General features: G+C 41.0%; 1 protein-coding gene across 1 annotated transcript; it reads right to left on the bottom strand.

Annotated features, from left to right (window-relative positions):
- Positions 1-3,474: 3,474 nt before the first annotated feature.
- On the bottom strand, positions 3,475-23,480 carry Tnfsf4 (TNF superfamily member 4). The gene is made up of 3 exons (XM_052736600.1): positions 23,322-23,480; positions 5,908-5,950; positions 3,475-4,009 (listed from the first exon to the last, which is right to left on the bottom strand). Exons 1-3 carry the CDS (start codon positions 23,478-23,480, stop codon positions 3,654-3,656), a joined length of 558 nt encoding a protein of 185 aa, XP_052592560.1. The 3' UTR covers positions 3,475-3,653.
- Positions 23,481-26,896: the final 3,416 nt, after the last annotated feature.

The following is a 26,896-nucleotide window of genomic DNA, read 5'->3' as shown; positions in this document are numbered from 1 at the left end:
AGATTCAGGAATGATTATGATGCCTTCAGTCAACACCATGGACCAGGAAGATGGGCTTAGCTAGGAAGGCAGACTTTTCTACAGTGAACATGCTGTGTAGAAGTGCCCATTACATCCACTAGAGATGCTCATGAAGGCCAGAGGTACAGTGGTTAAGAACATGCTCTTTGGTGTCAGCAGTCTTTGGTCTTCAGTTTGTGGGACTTTGGGCAAGTTTACCTGAGGGTCTCAAGTATTTAAAAGAGGAATCACAGTAATGCCTACCTGAAAGAGTTATTGGGAGGACAGAATTAAACAAGTCTCAGAAGATGGCTAATACAATGCCAGAATAGATTGAGTACTCAATACTGTGAGGGTTTGTTTGTTTTTGTTTTACTAATAATAAAAATAATAACCATACATGTGATATTAGGATGGAAAGTATCTGGGTTAAAAAAAATGACTTTAGCTATTCTTAGTATATAAGCAATGGCACTGGCAAGTACACAGAGTAGATATAGCCATGTAAATGCTTCAAAGCTAGGAAGCTAGTGAGTTGGTGTGAGTACCTTTGAACAAAGTGTGGATGGTGAACTTGGGAAAACTGTTCTCCAACTGGAGATGGTTACTAGCATGCCGAAAATCAAGACCATTCTGTTGTTTTATTGTTCAATGCACTGAGAAATTTCTCAGTGTTTAAATACTGGGAACTAAATTCCATCTAACAAAGAAATATAACACATGCATAGGGTGGATCATGGCTTGTTAAGTTCTTAACAGTGGCCTTTGTCACAGAGGGAGGAGGAGGCAGTATAGCTCCACACAATACCAGTGCCAGAGCAGTGGACAGAGAAAGAGTGTAAAGACCAAGAAAGGCAGAGGATAGAAAAGGCAAGTTGAGGGAAGAAAGGGTGGAGAGGGAAGATGAGATGAGGGGAGGAGAAGAGAAAGGAGGAGAGAGAAGGAAAGGGAAAGGGAAATAAAGAGAAGGGAAGGGAAAAAGAGAGTGACAAAGGGGAGGGGAGGGGAAGAGAGGAAAGGAAAATAAAGAGAAGGGAAGAGAGGGGAGAGAAGAAAAGGCAAGAGAAAAGTGGAAGGGGAGACCAAAGAAGCTGAGGATAGGGAGCACTTAGGGAAGAGAGAGTCATAAATATCACCAAGGTGGCACCAAGATTCCTGTGGTCATACCATGTCACAAAAGCCACTCACACTTGTGACCTCCTTTTAAAACAGCAAATAATTACTACCAGGCAGAAGGGACCTAATTCTCAGATCATCCAGGGCTAGATACGAGATGAAAAGTCCCATGTGAAAGAAGGTCCGCATGTCCTTGAAAGGACTCTGCATAGTTGGTTCCCTTGAACCATGAACATGACTTCCAGCTCAACAGTCCCTTGGACAGAGGCAGGTAGGAAGTCAGAAAGCTTGTCCCATCCTCCGTGCTTATGAGGAATTAGTTAATCAAGACATGTTGAAAAGAAACACAAAGAAAAACAACACTCTAACCACCAGTAGATTCTAAGGTCTTTTATTCTATCCATGTAAATACCAACAGTATTATTATCTATATTGTTAACATTGATATTTATACTCTTCTGAGAGCCAGGAATGCACTGAATACAAAATTATAGCTTAAAACCAGGAAACCACCTCATAAGTTTAAGAACACATGATTGACATTACAAAACTGGCTTAATACAGTGTGTAGTTAAGGCATATCTTAAAAATAAAGCAATTTTTTACCTTTATTTAAAAAAAAGAAAAACAGACTGCCCTCCCTATATCATCCTATAATCTAATGACTTTCAGTTACAGGATGATATAGGGAGGCAGAACGCAGAAACATAATGTCATTTGTCCAAGGTCACTTGCTTAGTGACTGAATCAAATTGAGAATTCCTGACTTCTCATTTCACAGTCATTCCATGAAGCTCTTCCCTGTGTAGAGTACAGGGTTAATTATTCCTTTGAAGGAATTGATAAGGGAACTGAGACACAGACCACACATGGAGTCAGGCAGGGGATTGAGGCTGGCACAAGGCAGCACTATCCCAGAGTGGCTATCAGAGGCCAGCACAAAAGGAGCAGGCCAGGTGTGCTCCAGGGGAGTGAGGTTCCAGAGCAAAGACCATGGCACTCAAGACAACAAAACAATAACCAACACAACAGTGGTACTTAGAGTTGGCCTGTGCACTGCACGTCCATAACATTATACAGACTTAAATTCCAAACTTCAAAAACAAAACATGCATTTTCTTAAATATTAACCCATAGTTATAAACAATTGCTTTTTCAGCTGTTACTTATTAGATAACAACAACTTTACAAAGCATAGTAAATAACCAGAACTGAATACACACACATACACACACACACACACACACACACACACACACACACACACACACACACACACACACACATCTCCTGAGTCACCAAGACAAAGATCACAGAATATTTTACCCTGAGTAATTCATGTAACACATGCAGCCCAATGTGTGGCCCACAGTAGGCTTTCCAATAGTAACACCATGGTTATCTCATGCACAAATTCTTTTATGTAGCATTTTTATTCAGCTTCTTTTCATAAAAGATTGAAACAGAGTGGGAATAGTTATAGATAGATGCTTAAGAGAATATATAAAATTATCAGACAAAAAATTCCAAATATAACTGAGTTCATTTTGTACAAGGATTAATAGACTTTTAACTTCCTAGAGGTTCAAGAGATAAGGGCTGTGTTGTAGCACAGGATCATCTAGAGATGTTGTGATGTATTGTGTCTTCTACTGAAAACAACCAGAAAATACTACAATTTAAAAAATTATCAAAAATTTACATGAAAGTTTTGGAAGAGAGAACTTACAAACCAGTTCTCAGACTGTGAAAGTCCTCATCCTGACACATCAAGTTCACTAATATCCTGAATAATAAAAAGAAACTTGGGAGTCAACTATCTCTCCCACCCTGTAGAAGAAACAAAGCTCTATTGGTTTTCTTTACATTCTTGATGAAGTTTTTCAGTGATATCATAGCCCCAGGACAGCTCTTTGAAGGGAGTTTTCTGTTGGGTGTGTTTGGAGGCCAGGAGAGAAGAGTAAGAACAGAAGTCCAGAATGCACTGTATAGTTTAAACAGTGTCTTCAAGTCCTGGCTTCCACAGGGTGATCTTTCTTCTGAGCTCCCAAGAAATGAGAGAGGGATCTAGGCAACATGTAAACATTGATCACTGTAACCTTCGAGAGGGCACTTCAGCTCCTACTAGTTGGTGGGCACCACCCTTTCCAGATTCCTAGCTCCATTCCTTGCTCTTTCTTTTGACAATGCCAAACAGTGTCTAGAAAATAGTAATCAAGTGCTGTTTTCAGTGACAGATGTTTATTACAATAATCTTCTGACCAACAGAAACAATCTTTTCAAAGAGATATTTATTTTCTCATTCCCAGAAGGTCTCTTAGTAGGCTCAAGGCAATCATGGGATTGAGCGGTCAACTGTCATGTAAGACAGGTTTTAAATATCCGTGAGTGAGGAAGTAGGGTAGGATCTGCATTTGGTCACATCTCCTAGAGTTGAACTTGATGGACTCATCTCTCCGAAGAAAAAACCTGTGTCCTGTCCACCCTCGGAGTGGAATTCACAGAGGCACCTGGTTCACAGCGCTACTGTAAGATCTTCAGTGGGCACAGAATCGACCAGGAGTTAGGTGGACAACAATCAATTCCCCATCATTTATCTGGAGGTCTTCACAGGAAGTGTCAGGAGCATTTACAGTCAAGTAAACTATATCTTTGTAGGCCAAAGAAGCTACCACAGTGAAGTCAACCCTTTGACCATTGTTCATCATGGGCATAGAGATGGGACTTCGACCCTTACGGAAATGAAGGTTGATCTTGACCTCCTGGAAAAAGGAGCCCTTCGTGTAGATGAGATAAAGCCCATCACAGGTGATGGCAATTGAGTTGTTCTTCACCTCCATGGTTTGATACTCATTCCTGGGTAGGCTGATGAATAGTCTCCCATTCTCACATCCTAAAAAGAATTGAAAATAAGATTATTCCTAAGCAAAATATGAGACAAGAATCTTCCAGCACAGCTAGATCGGGTGAAGAAAAACTAATAGGGAAGGAGAATTTGGAAGGAAAGCAAGGGAGCATTGTGGTGTACCAACATCTGGAACCTGCTGTACCCATGGACAGAGTGGAGAGGTTATAGCCATTGTCACCTCGGATGTGTGGCAGGAAAGACAGGTTCCCTGATTTTTTCAAAAACAAGAAATGATGGCATCATCAGTGTTTACTTTCCAGCCGAGTGGATAGACTAGAGAGCAAAAGTTAGACATGATGAGACAACAGGACCTTCACTGCCTTGGTCCTGCCATTCCTTATTACCTTGACTCAAAGCAACTTCACTTAACCATTTCCTACACCTTTCCACCTGAGCACAAAATACAAATGCTCCACATTCCCCCGGGAACCAGACTCACTGACGGCATTACTAGCGGTCTTTGCCAGCAGTCAAGGAAGCTTAGTAATGCAGCCAAGCACAGGGTGCTTGTGGGATGGAAGTGGGCTCGGTCCCGTGGAGCAGGGAGAAAGAGCCCAGGGAAACAGCCATGTTTCTTGCTTCTTCCTTCTATCTCCTATAACTAGCATTTCTTGGAAGGTAGCTTGGGAAGAGTCAGTGCCACAGAGAGAGCAAAGGAGGAGGAAGAAGAGGAAGAGGTGGATGAGGACGAGAAAGAGGGAAAATAGGACAAGTAGCAGCTTTAGTGGTTTTGTGCCTGGCCTTTCCCAAGCAAGCCCAAAGCCTGAGTTTCTTGTAGTTCTGCATCAGCCTGAATAGCATCTTGAAGGGCTAAGCAACTGCATTTTATTCACCTACTCTGGCTCATGCTCCTCAGTGATAGGAACTAACAGGCCCCCAGTGCTGCCCCCAATTCAATAATTCTTACTTTGTATCAGACCCAGGAGCTGTACTTTGAATAGAAAATAAGAATGACTTATTAAGACAAAATATACTTCCTGTTCAGCTCAGAGAACTTAATAAATACTCGAAAACTCATACAGAAACTTCCAGTGGTTGGTAGAAATTAAGGACCCAAATGATAATAATCTCTTGATTAAAGTATCAGTTTTTCTTTATATAGGGCCTCCCCCAGCTCTCATTAAGGTACTATCATGTTACAGAGTAGAACTGGCAGGTGTCTTACAGCCAGCCTGTCTTAGAATCCTCATATGAAAACAAAATGAAATTGCTACCTTAAAAACATTTCTAGGAGGATTAAGAAAGACACATTAAGTACAGAGACAGGAACTGCTTTGGTTCTAATGCCATTTTTCCCTGAAAATAAAATAATATTCAGACTCCAACAATTTGAGAATACAACACTTGCCTAAGAGAAATGACAGATCCTGTGTTCTAGGAAAATTAAGATACCAAAGAAAAGAGCCTAGTAAAAGCATGGATATGAGGCTTTGGAGATGGCTCTGTCAGTGAGCTGTCTGCTGCACAAGACGAAGACCTGAGTTCAGTTCATCACACCAAAAAGAATGGAAGGAATGAAGAAATGAAGGAAAAGAAAAGAAAAAGAAAAATACCAGGCCCAGTGACACAGTGATGACTCTAATCAGAGCTCTGAGAAGGCAGAGACAGGTGGATCCCTGGAGTTTGCTGGCCAGCCTGTTTGGCTAAATCGGTGAGCTCCAGTTTCATTGTGAGACCTCCTCTCAAAATATAAGCAGAAGCGCAATTAAGGAAGACACCCAGTGCCAACCTCACACACACACACACACACACACACACACACACACACACACACACACACACATACACACATACACACACACGTGCACTCATAAACACAGGCATACATGTACTACACAGATATACAAAAGAATTAGAGAAAGGTAACTTTTGGTAATACTTACTGGTAACTTGTGCTCTGAGACTTTGGATTGGAGGATACTTCACCTAAGGAAGGAAAAAAGATGGATATTTAGAAAAAAGAAAGGTGAAATGAATACAGCAGCCCACAGGGAAAAAAAAAATACTTGACAAAAGACAGTAGTATTTTCTTTGAGGATTTGACCCAGACTTGCTACCCACCCCTTGCTTTTCTCCTGCTATAACATCTCTTCTGATGGGAAAAGATAATTCTGCTCTATCACACAAGCATCTGAAAACTGACTTCATTTCCCCAAACTCTTCTTTGGGATACTGTGTTGCTTCACAGGGCCCCAGTTCTCCATTAAAATCGCAGCGCTCATTAGAAAGAATCAATCCACCAGGGGCACAGACTCCCAGAACACATTAGGAGAAAGTTCTGGGAGCTTTTTGTGTGCTTTCTCTTCCACAGGAGGAAACACACCCTATTCTCAAGGGGCTAAACAACCTGCTCTAACCCTTCAAAGCACAATATATGTGAACATGACTTGTTTATTCATTCATTTATTTACTTATTTATTTAGTATGTGTGCATGTACGTGAGTGCAAGTGTGTGTGTATGTGTGTGCATGCTTGTGTGTGTGCACGTGTATACATGCATGCATATGTGCATGCACACATGTGTAGAGGTCAGAAGCCAACTTTCAGGAGTCAGTCTTTCATTCCATTATGGGAGTTCAGCATATCGATATCAGGTCTTTAGGCTCAAACACCAAGAACCCTTTTTAAAAGATGTAGTTTCTCATTAGTTAGTTTTATGTATTATTTGGGGTAGTGTGTGTGTGTGTGTGTGTGTGTGTGTGTGTGTGTGTGTGTCCCCACATATGCATACCATGGCACGTGTGCATGTCAGGGGACAATTTTGTAGAATCAGTTCCCTCCTTCCACCTTTACATAGTTTCAGGGGCTCAAACTCAGGTTGTCATGTTGGGACCAATGAATTTATCCACCGAGTCATCCCACCAGCCAATTAGCTATTCTTTTGTTTGCTTGGTTGGTTTTTGGTTTTTGGTTTTTCGAGACAAGGTTTCTCTGTGTAGTTTTGGTGCCTGTCCTGGATCTCGCTCTGTAGATCAGGCTAGCCTCGAACTCACAAAGATCCTCCTGGCTCTGCCTCCCGAGTACTGGGATTAAAGGCATGCATCACTGCCACCTGGCCCAATTAGCTATTCTTAAGCCTTGGACCTTTCCCGTCTCATCAACAGCTTTAAAAACCTAACATGAACCCAGTCAGCACATGAGAGTAAGAAGTAAAACAGTAAGGAGAAGAAGCTTGGAGATAAAAATGCACAGGACTTGGTAGCCAGAAAGACAGAGAAACTCAAAATGGAGCAAAGTCAAAGATCTATTAAGTGAAAATACCAAGGGGCTTAGAACCATATGTAAAGAACATTCATGTCTGTTAAAAACCAGAAACATTTCTGTGCACATTGAGTATATCTCAAAGAATGCACCAAGAAGCTACATACAGACGTTGTCTCTGGAAAATTTAATTAGAAGTCTGAGGTCAGGAATAGCAGGGATCCTTTCTACAATATGGTGTATTCCCTACTAACAAAGAAAATAGGAAAAAGAAATGCCCACTGTTTCCGCCAAGAACAACAGCCACAAGGTTATTTTTGGCAGAATGTCCTGATCGGAGGCATGGGAGAAATTTGTTTTCATGCCCTGAGCAGTGGAATCCCTACTTCCCACTCTCCTGGCAGACTAGTAGCCTCAGTCAAGAGGATTCCACCGGGGACTCCCCCACACAAATGAGGAATCCCCTACTTCTCTTTTAAATATGATCCTGGGCCCTCCTGAGCTGAAATCAACAGGCTGCAGAGGGATGAGGGAGGGCTTTCCCGAGCCCTGCCAGTCCCTAGGCTGAAGAACACAGTGATGCAATGTGGTGAGCATGTGGAGAGAAGTGTTGACTTGGGGAGGAATGTGAGTCTTGTCTCCTCCTACCCCTTGCATGCTGCTTCTTTGTGCTTTAGGAAGTGTTCTAGAAGACCTCCAAAAGACCCATTACCCTCACCACTGTAATTCTTTAGACAAATAAATGGCCCTGTGCTCTAGGACTGGTTGGTACCAGGACCCATTCATTTTCTGAAGCAGTCTATGTAGTGGTCCAGGGCTCAGCACAACATGCACCTTCTGGGTTTTCATACCAGAAAAGCAAGTAACAGGTAGTCTTAGGTTAAGTATCACAAGCTCCTTAAGCATCAGATTGTCATCTTTAAAAATCAGCACAACACTACGGGCATCAGTTTCAGGACCAGCTTTCCATGGTATATATATGTAAACTCCCCCACAAAAGAAAATAACAACAAATAAATAAACAAACAAACAAAATAAAACTAGTCCAGTGTAATGGCACACATCTTTAATCTCAGCACAGGAGGCTGAGGCAGATGGATCTTATCCTGGTCTACATAGTGAGTTCCTGACCAACCAGAACTGCATGGTAAGACTATGTCTCAAAACACAAAAACAAAACAGAAGCGGCAACTCTGAGTTAATGAGCTACTCACAAATGGGGAGAACAGGAAGTTTCCCAATTCACAGCCTGGCTTCAAGCTCTCTGATCTCAAAGCTCTTGTGAGTTGATTACTTTCTTTTCTTTTTTTTTTTTTTTTTATGGTGCTGGGGATTGAACCCAGGGCCTCTCATATTCTAGGAAAGTACTTCACCAGCCCTACCACCAAGCCACACTTCTAACACCTCTAAAAACCTTTCTGTTTGTGACATTGTCTTGTCAACTTTGAACTATTTTGACTGACTTTGCAAAAGACTCTAAAAAGTTCCTCTCTCTCTCTCTCTCTCTCTCTCTCTCTCTCTCTCTCTCTCTCTCTCTCTCTCTCTCTCTCTGTGTGTGTGTGTGTGTGTGTGTGTGTGTGTGTGTGTGTGTGTGTCTTGATTTCTATCTTTTTGTTGCCCGAATGTTGTAGGGGTAGCAATGACCAAAAGGGCATTTTCTGGGACTGAGATATCTATCTATTGAGAGGCAGTCAGGAAAGCACATGTGACTTCCTCCATTGGTTTGATCTACTACAACCCCGGATATCCTGTTCCTTCTCCCAAAGGTCACCTACAGTGGAAATTTGCATATCCTCAGAAGTCTCTGGTAATTTTATGAACTGGAGAAAGATGATCCTTCCTGCTCCCAGAACTTTCGGCTCTCATTCTGCACACCTGATGTTCAGCACCAACTGCCAGCTGCCCAGAGACATTCCCACACTTCCCATAAACACTCCTACGATATCCAGAAACACTCCCACACTGCCCAGAGACTTCCTACAAAGTTCAGAGACATCCCCACAGTTCCAAAGCCAATGTCATGCTTGGCCTGGCTGCAACCTCATTCTTAGGCTTTACACATACCTTTTTGCATCTTATAATTAAATCAGCTCTTTTCTTTAATCCCCTTCCCTTTAGATGAAGAACCACATAGGACAGGACAAAGAGCAGATTAATTGGCCTCAGATTTGGTTCAAATTGTGGCTTTTCTGGCTTTGTGAATTTGGAAAAGATATAAACCATTTCTCAGCTTTTATGTAGATGACTATAAGGCTTCATACTGCAAATGGAATGCCCCAAGAACTAACAATGTGGTTTAAGGAAAATAATGTTAACCACCCAGCAGTTTGCCTGACACAAATGCTCAGAAATGCCTGCTTATTCTCTTCTCTATTTCCAGAATGTCTACCTATCTGCTTCTGCCCATGAGAATCACAAGCCCAGGCCCAAATCAAATCCGTGATGTTGACAACTGTATCTCCATACCAAATATTTTAAGACACTTTGTTCATACAAAAACTTACAGAAGCTGCGGTCATAACCACCAATACTTGGATTCAACCAAAAGTTCTGGAGAAGATAAAACTATGGAGAAGCCACAAGGAGACGATTACCTTCAGAGATAATAGGAAGTGAGTCATCTGGCCATGAAAAGCTGTGGAGAAAACTTCACTTTGTATATCTGTGTTAAAGAACAATCAGAGAAGGCTACACTCTGTGTGATTCCAACTGTAAAATGTTCTGGTTGAAGCAGGTCTATACAGACTAAAAGATCTGGGGATGCCCCAGATCAGGAACTGGGGTGGGGAGGGTGCTGAGTAGGGGCAACACAGGAGATGTTTGGGGATAATTAAGCTATAATGGGGGAATATGTGTTGTTATACATTAGTCAAACCATAGAATACAGAAAGTAAAATATCAAAAGTGAACCCTATAGTAAAACATAATCACTCTTGACTGATAATGTTTTCAATGGTTGTAAGTCTCATCTCCTCTGCTTAGAATATTTTGATGTGATCTTTAGAAAATTGCTTTTAGCTTGCTGATTTTCAGTTTCTTATCTGTGAAGTAGAAATAGAAAAAGTCTATTGTCTCAGAAGGCTGGTGTTAGGCCGAATGAGATAGTATGTGCAAATGGTCAAGGCTTGACAGGAAATATTTCAACGGTCAACAAATATCAGCTATTACTCCTTGATACACAGAAAACAAGGTCAATGTCATTTTTATGATTTATTCTCCCTAATATTGTGTTTGATCTATGAAAAAATGGAAGGATAAATTAAAGAATAAAACAAAACTACCAAAGTCCTTGAATCAAGTTCTCTATCTGAAACCCAGAAAGGACCTGGGCCTAATAAGAAAGTGTTCCAGAAACAATCCAAAGACATCTGGTCTACCCCCGCATATTAAATACCATGTCTGAATACCAAAAAGAACAAAAAACCCCAGAGCATATCCAGACACCAAGGAAACTGGGAGATATCGAAAAGCCAGAGAGTTTCCACATAATCACAGCTTACAGAACAGTTTCCTTACTCATCATCCTCACAATTGAAGCTCAAACTCCAGAATCATCCAGCACTGAGTACAGCCCTGGGGTTTAAATAGGATTGTCTCAGAAGCACAAAAAGGTACAGAAGAAGCCATCTTCTGTTGAAAATAATGTCTCAGGGGAAGAAAGTAAAGCCCATGAAAGTGAAGGGACTTGACTCCTGTCCCCAATTCCACTACAAATTTTATTATATCATCCAATGATTTTTCTTCTCCTTCTTCTTCTTCTTCTTCTTCTTCTTCTTCTTCTTCTTCTTCTTCTTCTTATTCTTATTCTTATTCTTATTCTTATTCTTATTCTTATTCTTATTCTTATTCTTCCCTGTTTAGATTGCTAGAGACTGAATCCAAGGTCTTGTCCATATAAGACAAGTGCTCTACCACTGAGTCATAAGCCCTTTCTTTCCTTTCCTTCTTTCTTTCTTTCTTTCTTTCTTTCTTTCTTTCTTTCTTTCTTTCTTTCTTTCTTTCTTTCTTTTCTCTCTGTCTTCCTTCCTTCCTCCCTTTCTTTCTTTCTTTTTTTTAAAGAGAGGATCTCAATAAGTTGCCCAGACTGGCCTAGAACTTACTTTCTATCCCAAGATGTCCTTGAACTTTGATCCTCATGTCTCAGCCTCTTAACTGGAGAATGTAGCTCTCTGTCACCAGGCCTGACATCAATTTCCTGCACATATAAATATGAAATGAAAAGAAACTGCCTTGAAGATTGTGTTAATATTCCATGCCTGTGTTCTTATATCCACTTCAGCATCAACACTGAAGAAGAAAAGTTGCCACACAGCAGATTGGCAATGACCTCATCATGATGGCACCCAGGGAAAACCCAGATTCCATTCTTTCTCCTCAACACCAATGGGGACAGCTAATGACATCATAGGAAGATTTGTCAGTCCAGTGGTGTTTAAATGCTAAGGTGCATTAGAATCTCCTGGGAAATTTTGAAAAACAAAATTAGAGGTGTTCAACTTATTCACAAAACCCCAACTCAAAAGGTCTGGGTTGCCAGGCATGGTGGCACATGTAATATCAGCAGAAAGGCAGAGGCAGGTGGATCTCTGTGAGAGATCCTGGTCATCCTGGGCTATAGGGCAACTTCCAGGCAAGTTAAGGCTACATAGTGAGACCCTGTCTCAAAGAAAGAAATAAAAAATCTGGGTGGAGCCAGGAGTGTACATTCCTACAAGAATCCAAGGCTCACAGTTTGAAAATCACTAAATTGTTGACTTCTGGAGGCCAAAATCCAGAGAGAAGATTGTTCAATAAGCCCTGTGGAAAAAACTGGTACTCAAGAAATGCTTGCTGTTCCCAGAGAGCTAGTCAATAGTGAAGAATAGCATGATTATCATATTATTTGGTGGTTTGGCTAAAAGCAGCAGCAGGTTATTAAGTATTGTTTGACATAATATTATCAGATTATATCCATTCTGAAATAGTATAACTTGGTTTTTCTTTATCCGTGAATAAAATTCCATTCTATATATGTACTACTTTGTCTTTAACCACTCATTTGTCATTGTGTTAAATGAAATAAGCCAGATCCAGAGAGACAAATACTGCAAGTTTTCTCTAATAATGTGGAATCTCTATTTATGTGTAGCTCATAAAAATAGAAAAGGGGGCCAGATGGTGGTGGTGCACGCCTCTAATCCCAGCACCTAAGAGGCAGAGGCAGGTGGATCTCTGTGAGTTTGAGGGCAGCCTGGTCTACAGAGTGAGTTCCAGGACAGCCAGGGCTATACAGTGAAAAAGAAAGGAAGGAAAGAAGAGGACCTTGAGAAAGGAAGGAGAGTCTAAAAGAGGGGTGAAAGAGGGCATGAACAGTAAAGGAATATTTGTAACATGAGAACAGACATGGGGCCATTTGTGGGAAGGAAAAGGACCAGCAAAGGGTGGGGATGATGGACAATAAGGTCAGTGAGTGAGGCAGATAAGAGCAAAGCATAATGATGCGAATATATAAAAATGCTGCAGTGAAACTCTTTACTTTGTATGTTAGCTAAAGCAACATAAAAAATAAATGAAAGGACTTTGAAACTAAAAACAAATTATTGCTATGTGACAGTCATTATACTCAACTTTGTGAACACAAAGGTAGAACATACACACTCCTTGGTTTGGGCAGACTTGTATTACATTCGGAAAAGTGGTCTCTCTACATGAAACCTTTAGGAACTATCAACAAGTAATGTATTCCACAGAGTTCCAGAAAATGCAGACACAATCATCTCATGGTTTGGTAGCACGAGGAGAAACACCTGGCTCTAGGTTTTGAAAGAGTGAAGACTGGGATCAGCAAAAGACACTCCACTATGAGCTGAAGGAAACACCTACCAATGAGACCATTCTCTGTATAGTTAAGAAAAGGGGAAACAATGAACTGAGAACTTCTGGTAGTACCTTGCACTGAGATAATCTTGTTGAAATCCATCACCTTCCCCCAACCCCTGCTTAAAATCACTCTATGACACAGAACAATTACCTGTAGTTAGAAATCGGAAAATGAGTACCAATGCTGTTTAGAACGTGTTAAGGAGGAAAAGGTACTGAGTTCAGAGTTACAGAAGTCACCCTTCTCTTTATTCCAGGATACTTTAAAAATAGAGTTCACAAGAAAGCATTTATCTGGAGTACAGACTGATTTGAACTGTTTTATATTTGTTATTAAATAAGATCAAAATTTTGAATTTGGGGATAACTGTCAAAATACTCAGATTTAAAAATACCTAGAAGTTCTCCAAAGTAACTCCTCAGACAGAACCCCTGTAGGTTTTCAATGTAGATCCCATTGACAGCATTATCATGTGGGCTCTGACTGGGTGTACCTGTCCAAGAAGGGGATAACAACCCCACAGACAAGCTCAAAGTGGGTACATGGAAGAGTTGGAATTAGATAATTCCTTGGCGTGTTCAATAACACAGATGAGAGAATGCAATGCATGGTCCTTCTCCATACCATGTCCCCAGGAAGGTGATAATGTTTTAAGAGATCATCTTTGGAGAGTGTGAGCTTCTGATTCTGACTCAATGGGATGTGACATAATGCTGTTGACCTTATACTCATCTGGCATTTGTCTGGAAGAGGGCAACTGTGCCAGGAGCAAATGTTACTCATCAAATATGAAACCAGGAAGTAGGCTCTGCAGTAATATGTGGAGCTTGCTATCAGGGCACAATGTGTAGATCTTGAGGGGGCACATGAATGAGCTGTGAGTCACTTGAGGAGACTGAGAAATCTGAGACAATGTTCCCATAGCCCACCACACCACCTTCACTGGGACAGAGTTGCTGTTCCCACCTTGAACTTCTGCTATCAGAGGAGATCTGAGAGGTCAAGAAAGCACAGCCTAATAAGTTCTTAGACTGCATCTCAAAACAGAAAAGTGGCATGTCTTACACTTCCACACTGCAGTGGACTAGGAGGGTAGAATTCCCTGCTTGAGGATTTACTGAGTACTTCACGGAAGCAGCCTGTTGCAAAGAGTGGGCTCTGCTTCTGATCAAAATAACCCAGAACCTCATTTAGGGAAAGAATTGGGAATAGGAACAGGCAAAATCTTGGCCAAGAAATCTTTAATATTTATAAGAATGTATCCCTAAAGTTACATCGTCTTAGAGACAAAGGCGGTGACTTTGTAAACCTTGCTTTAAAAAGTTTACAGAGCTTTTTGTGAACATTAAATCTCTCCTCCAAAAATCTTCTTCACATTTACCCTGACTACCTCTGCCAGCACCTTTTCCATTCAACCTCTCCTTAACTCATTTTTGCCTTCTTCCCCATTCCCCCAGTCTGCTGATAACCTAGAGGCCTCCTCTTCTGAGTGTTCCCACTCCTGTTGCCCAGCTACTTTAGTGCTGGTTGTTTGTGGCTCCCTAGAGGGACTCACCACTCTCTGTCCCAGAGGACAGGAACTTTGGTTTTATTGTCTCTGGTTCCTAGGAGTAATCTCAGATATTCAACCAAACAACAAAAACAGTCAGTATACATGCAGCCTGAACACTAAAATACATGAAGAAGTGTGTCACTGAGCTAATACAGTAGTACTTTGTATCCTCAAAAACAATATTTTTTTTTTTTTGTTTTTTGAGACAGGTTTTCTCTATGCAACAGCCCTGGCTGTCCTTGAACTAGCTCTGTAGACCAGGCTGGAACTCGCAGAGATCCAATGCAAGATATTCTTGTACAAGGATTTCCCACTCCAAATTAGCTGGGGAATTCCTCATGTAACACTGATAGAGGGATCTACCAAAACATTTCTCTCTTATTCTTCTCACCTCCCCTTAGTGATTGAGAGAGTCTCCACTAAAATATTCTTGCACTAGTTTAACAGTTAAACAACTGGAAGGGTACGTTTTTACAATGCACCCACTGTATCAGCACATTTTCTGCTGGGTCTCAAACATAACAGCACTCAGTAATTACATTCGCTGACTTGTGCTGGCACTTCATCTTTCAGACCCGGCTAGACCTAAGCCAGCAGCTGTGCGGTCACATAAAAGCTGACGGTGTCTCTTGGAACACTGTACATTGCCCACGATTGTTGAAACTGTCCTGGACATCTTTGAGTATAAGGAAAGCAGCAGAAGTCTTGCCACTGGTGTCCCATTTCTAATCTCACATACTATATAAGAAGAAGGGACCACTGCCTTAAGAAGGCAGCCTAGTAGAGTGGACTGGGCATCTGATTAGTAGTAGGGGTCTCCTGGTTTCTGTACTGAGTCTAGAACAAGTCCTTTCCCTTCCTGGCCTTTTAATAGCCTCATCTCTATGTCCAACCTCAATCAAAATGGCTGTACTGCAGTGCCTGATACAACACCTCTGCAGAAGTTTGTCAAATCAAGTCATGGAATTCCAAAGAGTAATCTCCAAACATTGTGTGACAAGAAGACCTTCCAGACCACAGATCTTAACAGACCCTGCTGATGGAAGAAAAGCTGCAGGCCTCTTCCTCCTGAGAAGGAGAGCTCCCTCTGATAACTAATGAACACTCAAGGTACCTGGTGCAGTGAGGTGCCTAGATCCCTTTGCATGAGGCTGAACTCTCAGCATGAGCTCTGAGGGAAATGAGGTTGGTGAAGGGTAAAATCGGCAGATTATAGCAGCAGGGGAAGGGTAACAGTGACAGTGATGATAATGCCATTTTAAACTAAAACTTTTCAACTAATTAACAGAAGAGAAACCAACTGCCTAATGCAAGAGGACAAGATCCTCACTTTTTAAATTTCAACTGAAAAGCAAAACAGGTGTAGTTTCCTGAGAAATTTCTTACTAAATATCTCTCTCCGGCTTGGCTAACGGGTGCTTGTCATATGCCCCACCATTCTCATTTAACTGCCTTCTTTTCCCACTGGGTTACCAACTCTATCACAACAAGGAGGACCATGTCTTTCTTGTTCACCATTGTGTCATCCTCAGTGCCTGGTAGGAAATGGATGCACCAGGAACATTAATTTAGAAAAAAAAAATGAATAAATGGTTTCAGTGGGTTGAACAGCATGCCCTTCAAATGCATGTCTGCCTAGAACTCAGAATGTGTCCTTATTTGGAAATAGATATAAATAGAGTTTTTACAGATATAAGTAGTCAAAATGACATCAACAGGATTAGGGTGGGTCCTAAACCTAGTATGGCTGGTGCTCTTCAAAGAAAGAGAGAGGTTCGACAAAGACAAGAAGTTAGCCATGTGATGAAGAGGGCAGAGGTTGGTGTGAAGCCAAAGAACCAGAAGCAGTTTTGGCAACCACCCACAGCGGGAGAGAAGGAAAGAAGGATTCCTGCCTAGAGCCTTCAGTGAGAGCATGACCTTGCCAGCATCTCCCACCTTTAGGACTGTGAAAATCAATCCCTGTCATTTAACGCCACCCAGCTTGTGATACCTAACTGCAGACACCCCAGAAAAACCACTGAACAGTTGAATGTGCATTTGCAGGTAGTGTAGAAATCACACAACATATCATCACATTAATTACTTGAATTGGTGTCCAGCCCTCAGTGCACATCACTTAAACTCACTGGAGTCCTCAATGTGTTTCATACCAACACAATGCTATACTTTGTAAGGAAGGCTTTTATCCATAATATGTATTAAGCAGTATGGAAATAATTAATGTGGGAGCCTCTTTTTTTCTATCTTTGTTAGTTAGCAGGCATATTTAAAAATATTGTCAAAGAGCCAGGCGGTAGTGGCACACACCTTTAATGCCAGCACTCTGGAGGCAGAGGCAGCCTAGTCTACTGATGGAGTTCCAGGACAGGCTCCAAAGCTACACAAGGAACCCTTGTCTCAAAAAACCAAAAACAAAATAAAAAATAAACAAAAAAAATTAAAACCGTTATCAATAAAGTTGTATAAATTAACCCATCTATGGGACATTCCAGAAATCTAAAAGAAATCAGTCACTCAGGTCATTTCAGTGTTCCCAATATTGTGAGCCAGACCACATGTTTCTTGTAGATATAATTTTCTGCCGTTCAACAGCCAAGTCCCTGGAGAACTGGAAAATGTGAATGAAAGTCAACAAAAGCTGAAATAGCATGTATTGTAATCCTGTAATTCTAGATTTTTTTAAAAAACATAATAATGACTTATTTATTTATATGGATGTGCCTGCCTGAGTTTTTGTGCGACATGTGCGTGTGCCCACAGAGGCCAGACAAAGGTGTCAGAGCCCCTGAAACTGGAGTCACGGGTGGCTATGAGACACTTGATATGGGTGCTGGGAGCCAAATGACGTCTTCAGAATAGCACTAAGCACTCTTATCCACTAAGCCAGCTCTCCAACCCTGAATTGTAGAATTTCTTTGAACCACATTTAACCAGACACTGAACCTAATAAACTTCACAGCTTCATAAATTCTCCCTTTCTGTCTTCTTTTATTCTCTACTACAGCTATAATTAATTAGAAAGCTATGTTAAAAGAAGAAGAAGAAGAAGAAGAAGAAGAAGGAGAAGGAGAAGGAGAAGGAGAAGGAGAAGGAGAAGGAGAAGGAGAAGGAGAAGGAGAAGGAGAAGGAGAAGGAGAAGGAGAAGGAGAAGGAGAAGGAGAAGGAGAAGGAGAAGGAGAAGAAGAAAACAGAACTCTTTCCAAGGTGGATTATTTTAATTCTCAAACTTACAATACAGAAATCAAGTCTATGAAGCTATGATTAATCTTAACATGGTATGTTTGCTGTTATGAGGTGTAGTTGAATGTCTGTGTTTATGTGCACACACCCACTCAAAGTAAACAATTATGTTGCAGTGTGCTTATGTAAATATGTCCATGAATAGTAATAATAATCTTCGCATTAATGAAGCTTGGTACTCAAACGGGTGATCCTCTCAACCAAGTTCCAATTTCAAAAGTATTAAACTGACGTATAGGGAATTTACTCAGGATCATGAAGTTAAAAGTCTGGAACAAGCCAGACTTCTGGTTCCCGTTCACTGCATACTCCGTTACACTTCAACACCTCTCCCTAAAGTCTAAGACAACCTTCCGTACTTCTGCATAAGGAAGTATTTTTGCTCCTTCATTTGAAAAGCATCAAAACTAGCAAAGCACAGGATGTTAGAGATTCCAATTTCAAACCAACTCTTCTGTTTATTTCACTAATGACTATGGAGAAAGAAGCATGCTATACCACAGCTCGGGATTTAGTTGTCTTCATTTTCTGTTTATGTGTTAAATCAAAATAACACTGCTGTGGTTCCTCTGACTCACACGATCACAAAGGATTAGTGCTGGTTTTCCATGAACACGAACCCCCTGAAATGGGAAGAAAGTGGCATGTTCTTTGAAAGTATAGGGCATAGAGGTAATTGCTACCAAAAGGAAAAGAATAAGCAAGGCCAGGTTGCTAGCCCCTTGTCAAGGCTGCGTCTGCTCAGTGCTCGTAGCTTCCGGCAACGGTCAACAAATATAAGTAGGGAGATCATATCCATAGGTTGGCGTGTGTTTGTGTCCATATGTGTACTGTGTATAACATTTTTTTCAGCATAATTCCCACAATTCACATTAGTCTATTCTATTTTAAAGACTTGGGTCAGAATACACATGTACCTAAATTGCTTGTTTAGGAAATACCATCACTGTATGAACAAGAATAATATTGCCCAATAATGCTCCTCCTCATCTATGTGAGTGAGCACTTGATTCCTGAGAAGATGGTTTCATCTTAGATCAGCAGAGGTTACTAAATGAATTTGGTTAAAAAGGAGAGCAGGAGGGCATGGTTAGTTTTACTGTGGTGCCCCCTAGTGCCAGGTAAGATTAGGTTAATTTCTGTATTGCCAATCTTTAGATCCCATACAAGAAGGAAAATGTGGAAAATCATCAGTGTTCGTAACTGCCCCCTTTGGCATAAAATATAATATATCAAGTTTCCCAGCATGGTTTCCAAGATCCTTTGCCATCCATGCCTGCCTAGATCTTCAGCTTCTACCTCCATCCTCTCCGAACACTCAGCGTCAGTCCTGTGGAATGATTTGCTCTTGTGTCTACCCTCCCCACCCCTCCTATCTGTCTTCCCTCTAACTTTGGTTGAATTGTGTTATCTCTTCCCTCTGTTCCTCTGACTTCCCACACACATTCCCAGACATCTCAGGCAACTCTTCCTCTCCCCCCCCTTGCCCCCACCTGTTGACCCTTGAGCAAGTGTCCAAGTCTCTTGTCTTCTTGCCTCACCTCAAATCTTGACCATTAATCCAAAGAGTTTAAAAGAAAAAGAAAAAAACATTCTTCAATGCCGTTTTTTTGTTGTTATTATTATTGTTCTAAAGGTTCAAACAGTGCTCTATACAAAAAAAGCATTCAGGACGAATGTAAGGATGCTTTACCTGATAAAAAGAATCCTAGGACAGGAGTCAAAATTGTCTAGTTAATTAAGTATATAGGTGATCATGAGCAGTTTACCTACCTTCTTTTGGCTTTTTTTTTGTAAAAAAATGTGGCTAATACCTACTCAAAAACCCAAGGTCTTTGGGCCATTTCATTAATACACACCACCAGAGCCTCAAAATTCTTTATGAGGAATTAATTCAACACTCCAGATGTCTTTTTTTGGATTCTCAAAGAGTTGCTCAGAAAAAGCAAATTCTACTTTCATTTGAAGTTATTTTATGTATATGGTTGACTAATTTCTAAGAAAAAGACATGTTAGAGTACATATAGCCACTTAAATTAAGCTAATTCTAGACGAAGAGTTAAGGCAAATTCCTCTTTCCGGTATTTAACAATACAAAAATAAACTGTTGAAGTTATGATATGAAACATCACCAAGAAACTGAATTCTAATTCTGGCTCTCCTTCATACAGACCACTTCTGCTTTTCCCAGCAGAACAAGCAACAAGCAGGTGGGATTGGCTAAGGAAAAAGTCTTCAACTCAAAAAAAAAAAAAAAATCACAATAAAAGTAACACAGAGCTTGGAAGACTTCAACAGCCCTAGAACATACAGATATAATTTACCAAAGCTCCTCACAGGCTGGAGAGATAGTTTGGATGATAAAAATATTTGCCTAGAAAATAGGAGAACCTAAATTCAATCCTCAGAACTCACATAAAAATGCCAGGCATAAGAGTGTGTGCTTGTAATCCTGGTGCTGGGAAGGCAACGCCAGGAGGATCCCTGGCTTCTACTCACCAGACAGTCTAGCCTAATTGGTGCACTCCAGACCAATGAGAGATGTTGTTAAAGAGAGTGGGAGGCATTTCTGAGGGTGACATTTGAGTTCCTTCTCTGGCCTCCACATGCAATTGCCCATACACATACAGCCATGTACATAAACACAAGCACCCACACATAAACCTATACATATGCATACACATACATATACATATACACAGCCACAGCCACCACACTAAGAACAAAAAGATTCTCACCTCCTAGACCAGCTTTCCTTCTGCCATTGCTTGCTAGCTAAAGTTCCAGGTAAGACTGAAGCCTGGCACCTTAACTGGCACCCCAGGGTAATGCCCAGTGCGCAGAGTCAGCAGCCGCAGCATTTGGTTTTATAATTCAAGTGGCTGATATTCTAGAGTTTTTGTGTTTTTCCTCAATCTAAACAAGGTATTTTGTGAACTCAGAATAGGTTATTTCAATAACTACAGAGAGCATAAATTAAGTATAGAAAGTATATGCAGGAAAATAGGTTTTCTTCCAGGCTAGGCTTAAGAGCCAAGAAAGCTGTACATTTAGGCACAAAAATATGCTAATGCACCCTTTCAGTTCCTTCAGTCCTCAGGCCTGTTCTTTGAAATGACATGCTCATTAGCTGCTGAGCTGAAAGAGACCTCAATATCCATCTCTTACAGCCATCTCCTGTTACCAGTGGGAAAACCAAGAACTCTGTAAGATGTAGGTGAGGGCTCTCTCTCTCTCTCTCTCTCTCTCTCTCTCTCTCTCTCTCTCTCTCTCTCTCTCTCTCTCTCTCTCTCTCTCTCGGCCGGGGGTGGGGAGTACATTTCAAAGACAAAAACTGCTTTTCATATATGTGAATGAAATTTAACCCAGTAATTACTATTACTAAATAAACTTGAAGAGAAAGATGACTTCCAGATAGAGTTTAGAAGCTGTAACTTCAGAATCTTGAATGTAGGAAATTAAGGCTAAAAAGTAAAGCTAAGAAATAAGGGGGGGGGTAGGATTCTTTTTTTTTTTTTCAAAATACCTTGCTCCTACAACAGAAAAACCCACTTTCCTGGGTACAGAATAAGCTGAGCAGTTCGGTTTCCTCTGACACATCACTACAATGTATGTCTCCCAGGAGAGGCTTAATTGCATCATCCCCCACCACCTGGTCCACCACGCCAAACATTAGTATTTCAAAGTCTCACCAGTCCCTCAGACAAAGACGTTATCTTCTCCCCTCTCATCTCTTCCTCTGTCAACACAGTTTGACCAAGCTCCAGAGAAAATGCTTTCCATCTATCTATGCTCTCCTCCCCTTAATAAGTGAGATTAAATATAATGATCCAGAGCATTACCCAGGTCCTAGAACAGTGTAAAAATTCTAAATAGCTAAGCCCCCAGATCGTCTCTATCAAGAGCAAACAGCTTCAATGTCCAATGTACCTCTCCTACTTTTGATTCCATTTCTGAGCCAAGAGCATAGGAAACAAACTCCCTCCGAGACTGCAGCTCACCTCAAGGACCTTGAGATATGGCCTTGGCTTGATTCCCCACCTCTGCCAAAGAGCTGCTGGGTGACTTGAAGAAAGGACACCTATTCTTACCGTGCCCTGGGTAAGACTGTCCACGGAGGTCCCAGACACCAGCAGTTTACACCTGTATTTCACTTTTTATTCTCCCCTGCCCTTGCCCCGTTCCTTTGTGTGCCTGGTTACCCTTAACTGGGGCCTTGTATCCTGTCTTCATCATCCCACAAAGTAAGGAAACACACAGCCCTGCGGTTTGAAAAGGCTCAAGACTCCCTGACCTATTCAACGCTGGTCTATTTTTGGTTGCTCTGTTTGCTTTCTTCTCAGAAGAGCGTAATTCTGGTCTGCATCTTAGGCATCTTACCTCGGACACAGTACTCTACCCTGTCACCTTCTCCCCAAAGTGCCTACTTGTCATCCAGAGTCCTGCAAGAGTCCTATGTGAAGTGGGGGAAAGAGGACCAGTATGGTGGTGCTCTGATTGGCCAAGCACCACACCAGCTATATTCTGGAGCTTGTAGACACAAGCAAAAAAGCACTCTACACGGTTCAGCAGTCATGAACACATACACTCCCACCAGCTTCTATATACTGAAAATCTCACTTCCTGTAAACAGAGACAAGCCCAGGCATTTGCCTGGACAGTTTATCATATCCTGATTTAATTTGAGGTAGCTGTGTCTCTGACATGTCCCTTAAAAATAAGTTCCATTTTGTATGTCATCCACCAGGGAAAGACTTCCTGACATAAAGCAATCACTGAGGAAATAAGAATTATGAGATCCAACAAGGGATTAAGGGGAGACTATAGAGAGTTACCTTCTACAATGAAGAACATTTTAAAAAAATAGGCTTTTAGAGTGGTTGTCAAAAAAGACTACCAGATTAAGTTATTGATGTAAGTGTGTGAGCACGTATGCAAACAAATGCGCGCACACATGTTGCAGCCCTTCAGATACAAGGGTAGTGATGGGAAAGGACTTAATATTGACCCCTTCGAGATTTTTAAAAAACCAGGTCCCCTTGAGTATCTGCAGATGCATAAGATAGGAAGTAAATGAGTCTGTTACTGTAACTCATCTCCTTTTTATATTGACCTCTTGATCAGACACGTAGCCACCAGGATGAACAGACAAATCAATGACCCAAAGCTTCAGGGTGACAGCTCATCAAGACACATTGGGATTTTTGCATTACAAAGAAAAAGACAAAAAAAGAAATCTAGAGCAGGGTCTCTCTGCTAACTATTGAAATAGGAAGGAAAGGAGACATCAAAGGGTATTTGACCACACTTTACAGTCACCTGATAGCAGTGGCAGAGCCCTCAACAGTTTCAGCATTCAATTATTTCCAGGTGACTGCAGCTGTTGTAACTGTCATTCAGCAAGAGCTGGAGGAAAAGCAGCACTCACTGGTGCATCTTACCGGAGAAGGATAGAGGTGCAGGCAGATGTAGACCAGGCACAGGAGTAGCCCCATTCCCTGAATCCCAGAGACCACCATTGATAGCTTCTTCCACTTGAACCTTGGCCTTGATCCGTTTTCCAGATTCTCATCCAGAGGTTGAACCCTTTCCCCTTCCATCTTCACGGTCCCGGTGCAGAGAAGATGCAGATGTGGCGAAGGGGAACCTGGGGAAGACTGGTCTTTACCACACAGAGGATAAGGGCAAAGCCAAGCCTGTGGGTCAGAAGATAGACAAAGGTCCCAGAACCTGAGACAAAAGGCGATTGAAGGAGTGGGCCAGACTCTCTCAGTTTTAACTCTGCAGATTTTGCAGGCGGGGGAACTTCTATGTGACTAATCTGAATTTCCCCTTTACTTTCTTTCTTTTTTTTTTTTCCCTCTGGGCTAACAGGGAGTTGTTTTTGTGGCATTCCAGTTATGAATTGAGTGACTTCTAAATGGCAGTCACAAACATGTGCTGTTAAGTTTTTTATTGCAGTTAAGTTTTTTTATTGCACCAGTAAAGATAGATAAAGATCATCTTTTTTCCTTTTTCTTTTTCTTTTTTCTTTTCTTCTTCTTCTTCTTCTTCTTTTTCTTCTTCTTCTTCTTCTTCTTCTTCTTCTTCTTCTTCTTCTTCTTCTTCTTCTTCTTCTTCTTCTTCTTCTTCTTCTTCTTCTTCTCCTTCTTCTTCTTCTTTTTTAGCAGTTCACTTACCAATCCCTCAAGACATCTTAAACCACAGAAGAGATTTGAGGAAAGTGCTGCCCTGACATCCTTGTCTCTGTTATGCAATTATTCTCCCAGCCCATTTTACAGATTAAGAAATAAAATCCATGCAGCTTGTTCTTGAGATGAAAAGGACTAAAAGGAAAACAGGACAGTGGATTATGCAGATAGGTATAAGGGCGAGATCTTATAGTTACATAGTACATTACATGAAACCAAATAAATTAGTATTTATTGAGCAACTATTGTGTGTCGGACACTGTGTTAAATGACCTTGCAGCCATCATATTTATTCATTTCAGGAAAACTCAATAAATACATAATTAATTTTCTTAATATCAGAAAAGAAGCAGAAGAAAATTCTGCCATCCCCCCCCCACCCCTTCACTTCACTTTATATTTTCCCCACACATAATTTCTGCATGAGTAATTCAAGTAACCTTTGAGCGTTGCTATTTTCTTTGAAGTGCTGACTGGACTCAAAACCTGCTAAGTAAAAATATCTTCCCAGGGCTGGAGAGATGACCCAGTGGTTAAGAGCACTGGCTGCTCTTCCTGAGGCCTGGGGTTCAATTCTCTGCTCTTACATGGTGGCTCACAAACCATCTGTAATTCTACTTCCAGAGGATCTGATGAGCTTTTCTGACCTTTATGGGTACCAGGCATTCAAGTAGTACACATACATGCAAGCAGAACATCCATATATTGAAAAAAAAAAAACCTTTTATCCTTCCAATAGACATTGATTACCCTTTCTCACTGACATGCACAATGAAATTAAATAAATGTGAAATAATAATGTCAAGTCCAAAATGGCAAAATATTGAGTATGTAATATGAAGTCCATGCTATATGAGATAGCACAGGGATGCTGAACATAATTCTCTCTCTCTTTTATGGGAAAGTGTGTCTCATGGTTTCTCATGGAGACTTCAACAGACATTTAAAGAAAGAAGTGTGAGAAAAATATCCTGAATACTAAAAATATAAGAAGGTACATGAAACTTCATATTTTTCACAATTAAAAAAAATCATGGATATGAGGTATATTCAAAAGAAAAACAAGTTGCAGGAAATGGAAAGTACTTTGCCACAATAGTCAACAATTTAAATGAGTTGATGCCTTCATTGTAATAATGGTGCTTTGCATTTGAAGAACATCCTGGGAGCTAAGGCAGGCATCCAAGATTTAAAGCCAAATGTGGAACTCAAGTTCCGAAAAAGCTACTCTGCCACAGAGATTCCCTCAGCAAGCGTGAGCGAGGCACAATGTGAAGACAAAAGGTGAAAGAAAAATCAGTGTGTAACTCCTACCTCGCATAATACACAACAGTTATATCAAGCAACATTTTACTCATCTATTTTCAAACAATGACTGAAAGAGATGATAGGGAAAAAAGCCTTAAACTAGTAGAAACTAGACACAAACTGAAAAAGTAGAAAGTGCATTCATGTTGAAAATCATAAGGAATAGTCTGGCTAGATGTAAGTGTGTGTGTGTGTATGTGTGTGTGTGTGTGTGTGTGTGTGTGTGTGTGTGTGTGTGTGTGTGTGTGCAGGTATTTGCATGTGGGGGGAGCATGTGCATGGGGGGATGTGCAAGTGGAGGTGGTGGAGAGAGCACATGCTTGTGTGTATACATGTAGTGGTGGAGGTCGATGGACATCAGGTGTCTTCTTCAGTTGCCCTCCGACTTAGTTTCTGAGGAAAGGTCTCTTGCTGAACCAGGAGCTCGCATTTAGATTAGACTGGCAAGCATGCAAGGATTCTCCTGTTTTAACTCCCTAGAGCTGGGGACTCCAACCAGCTTTTACATGGAGGTTGGGGATCAAATTCAGGACCCCGTATTTGCACAGCAGGTTCTTTACTGATGAACCATTTCCCCCAAGTCTTGGGGATATTTTAAATGACTGCCAAAAGGACAAGGAAATAAATAAACAAACATCTATGAACACAAATCTGTGCACCATGCATGTAGCTTCCTTTATCATTAGCATCATGCTCCTCTGAAGAAAAATTAACAAATACCTTTTTCTTATACACAGTGGGAACTGTAGAACTGTTTGGTATCTTGGGCCAAGAAAGCAGAGGCAGTTGAGCCAGCCCTGAAGCTGCACAGTCATGCTGTGTTTCTCCCTCTAGACCTCCTACTGCTATGATTTGGCTCCTATGATCTTTACTGACGTGTCAGTGGTATCTTACACTTGTTTCTTTTTTATTGACCACATTCTCTCAGCTTCTTCACAGCCTTTGTGGAAGGGAGAACACACAAAAATGTACACACATGAGTGCATACACATAAACACACACACACACACAGAGAGAGAGAGAGAGAGAGAGAGAGAGAGAGAGAGAGAGAGAGAGAATTATAAAACAAGTTGGGAATTCTGGATGAGATATTTTGATAGACTATGTGAGTGCCTCAAAGCCCATCACAGACTGCTCTAGCGTTTGAACACCACTGATTAAAAACCACTGTCAATTACATCATTGGTGGCATTTTAGTCCAGGGAAGATTGGACAGGGATCTCCATCTTGTAAATGCATTTTAATAAAACATAGTTGAAATGTTTGTAAAGAACTTGAATGAATTACTAACTCTGTGGACAGTGTGTTTTAAAACAGCTTACAAAAATAAATATGTCTGCCTGAATAAACTAGCTTTGAATGGTAGCCTAGAAAGCAAAACAAACCAAAGTGATTACTTCTCATAGACATTAACTTCCTATAGAAATAACCAAAACTATAGAGAAGTATGGAAAATAAAAATACTTCAAAAGCTGACAGAATATCTCATGTTCAGAAAGTAGCAAAACTTTTGGGGG

This window comes from Peromyscus californicus, unplaced genomic scaffold (genome assembly GCF_007827085.1).
Source record: "Peromyscus californicus insignis strain IS unplaced genomic scaffold, ASM782708v3 Scaffold_14__1_contigs__length_90479793_seg_2, whole genome shotgun sequence".
Taxonomy (NCBI): domain Eukaryota; kingdom Metazoa; phylum Chordata; class Mammalia; order Rodentia; family Cricetidae; genus Peromyscus; species Peromyscus californicus.
This window is presented reverse-complemented; position numbering and strand designations above follow the sequence as displayed.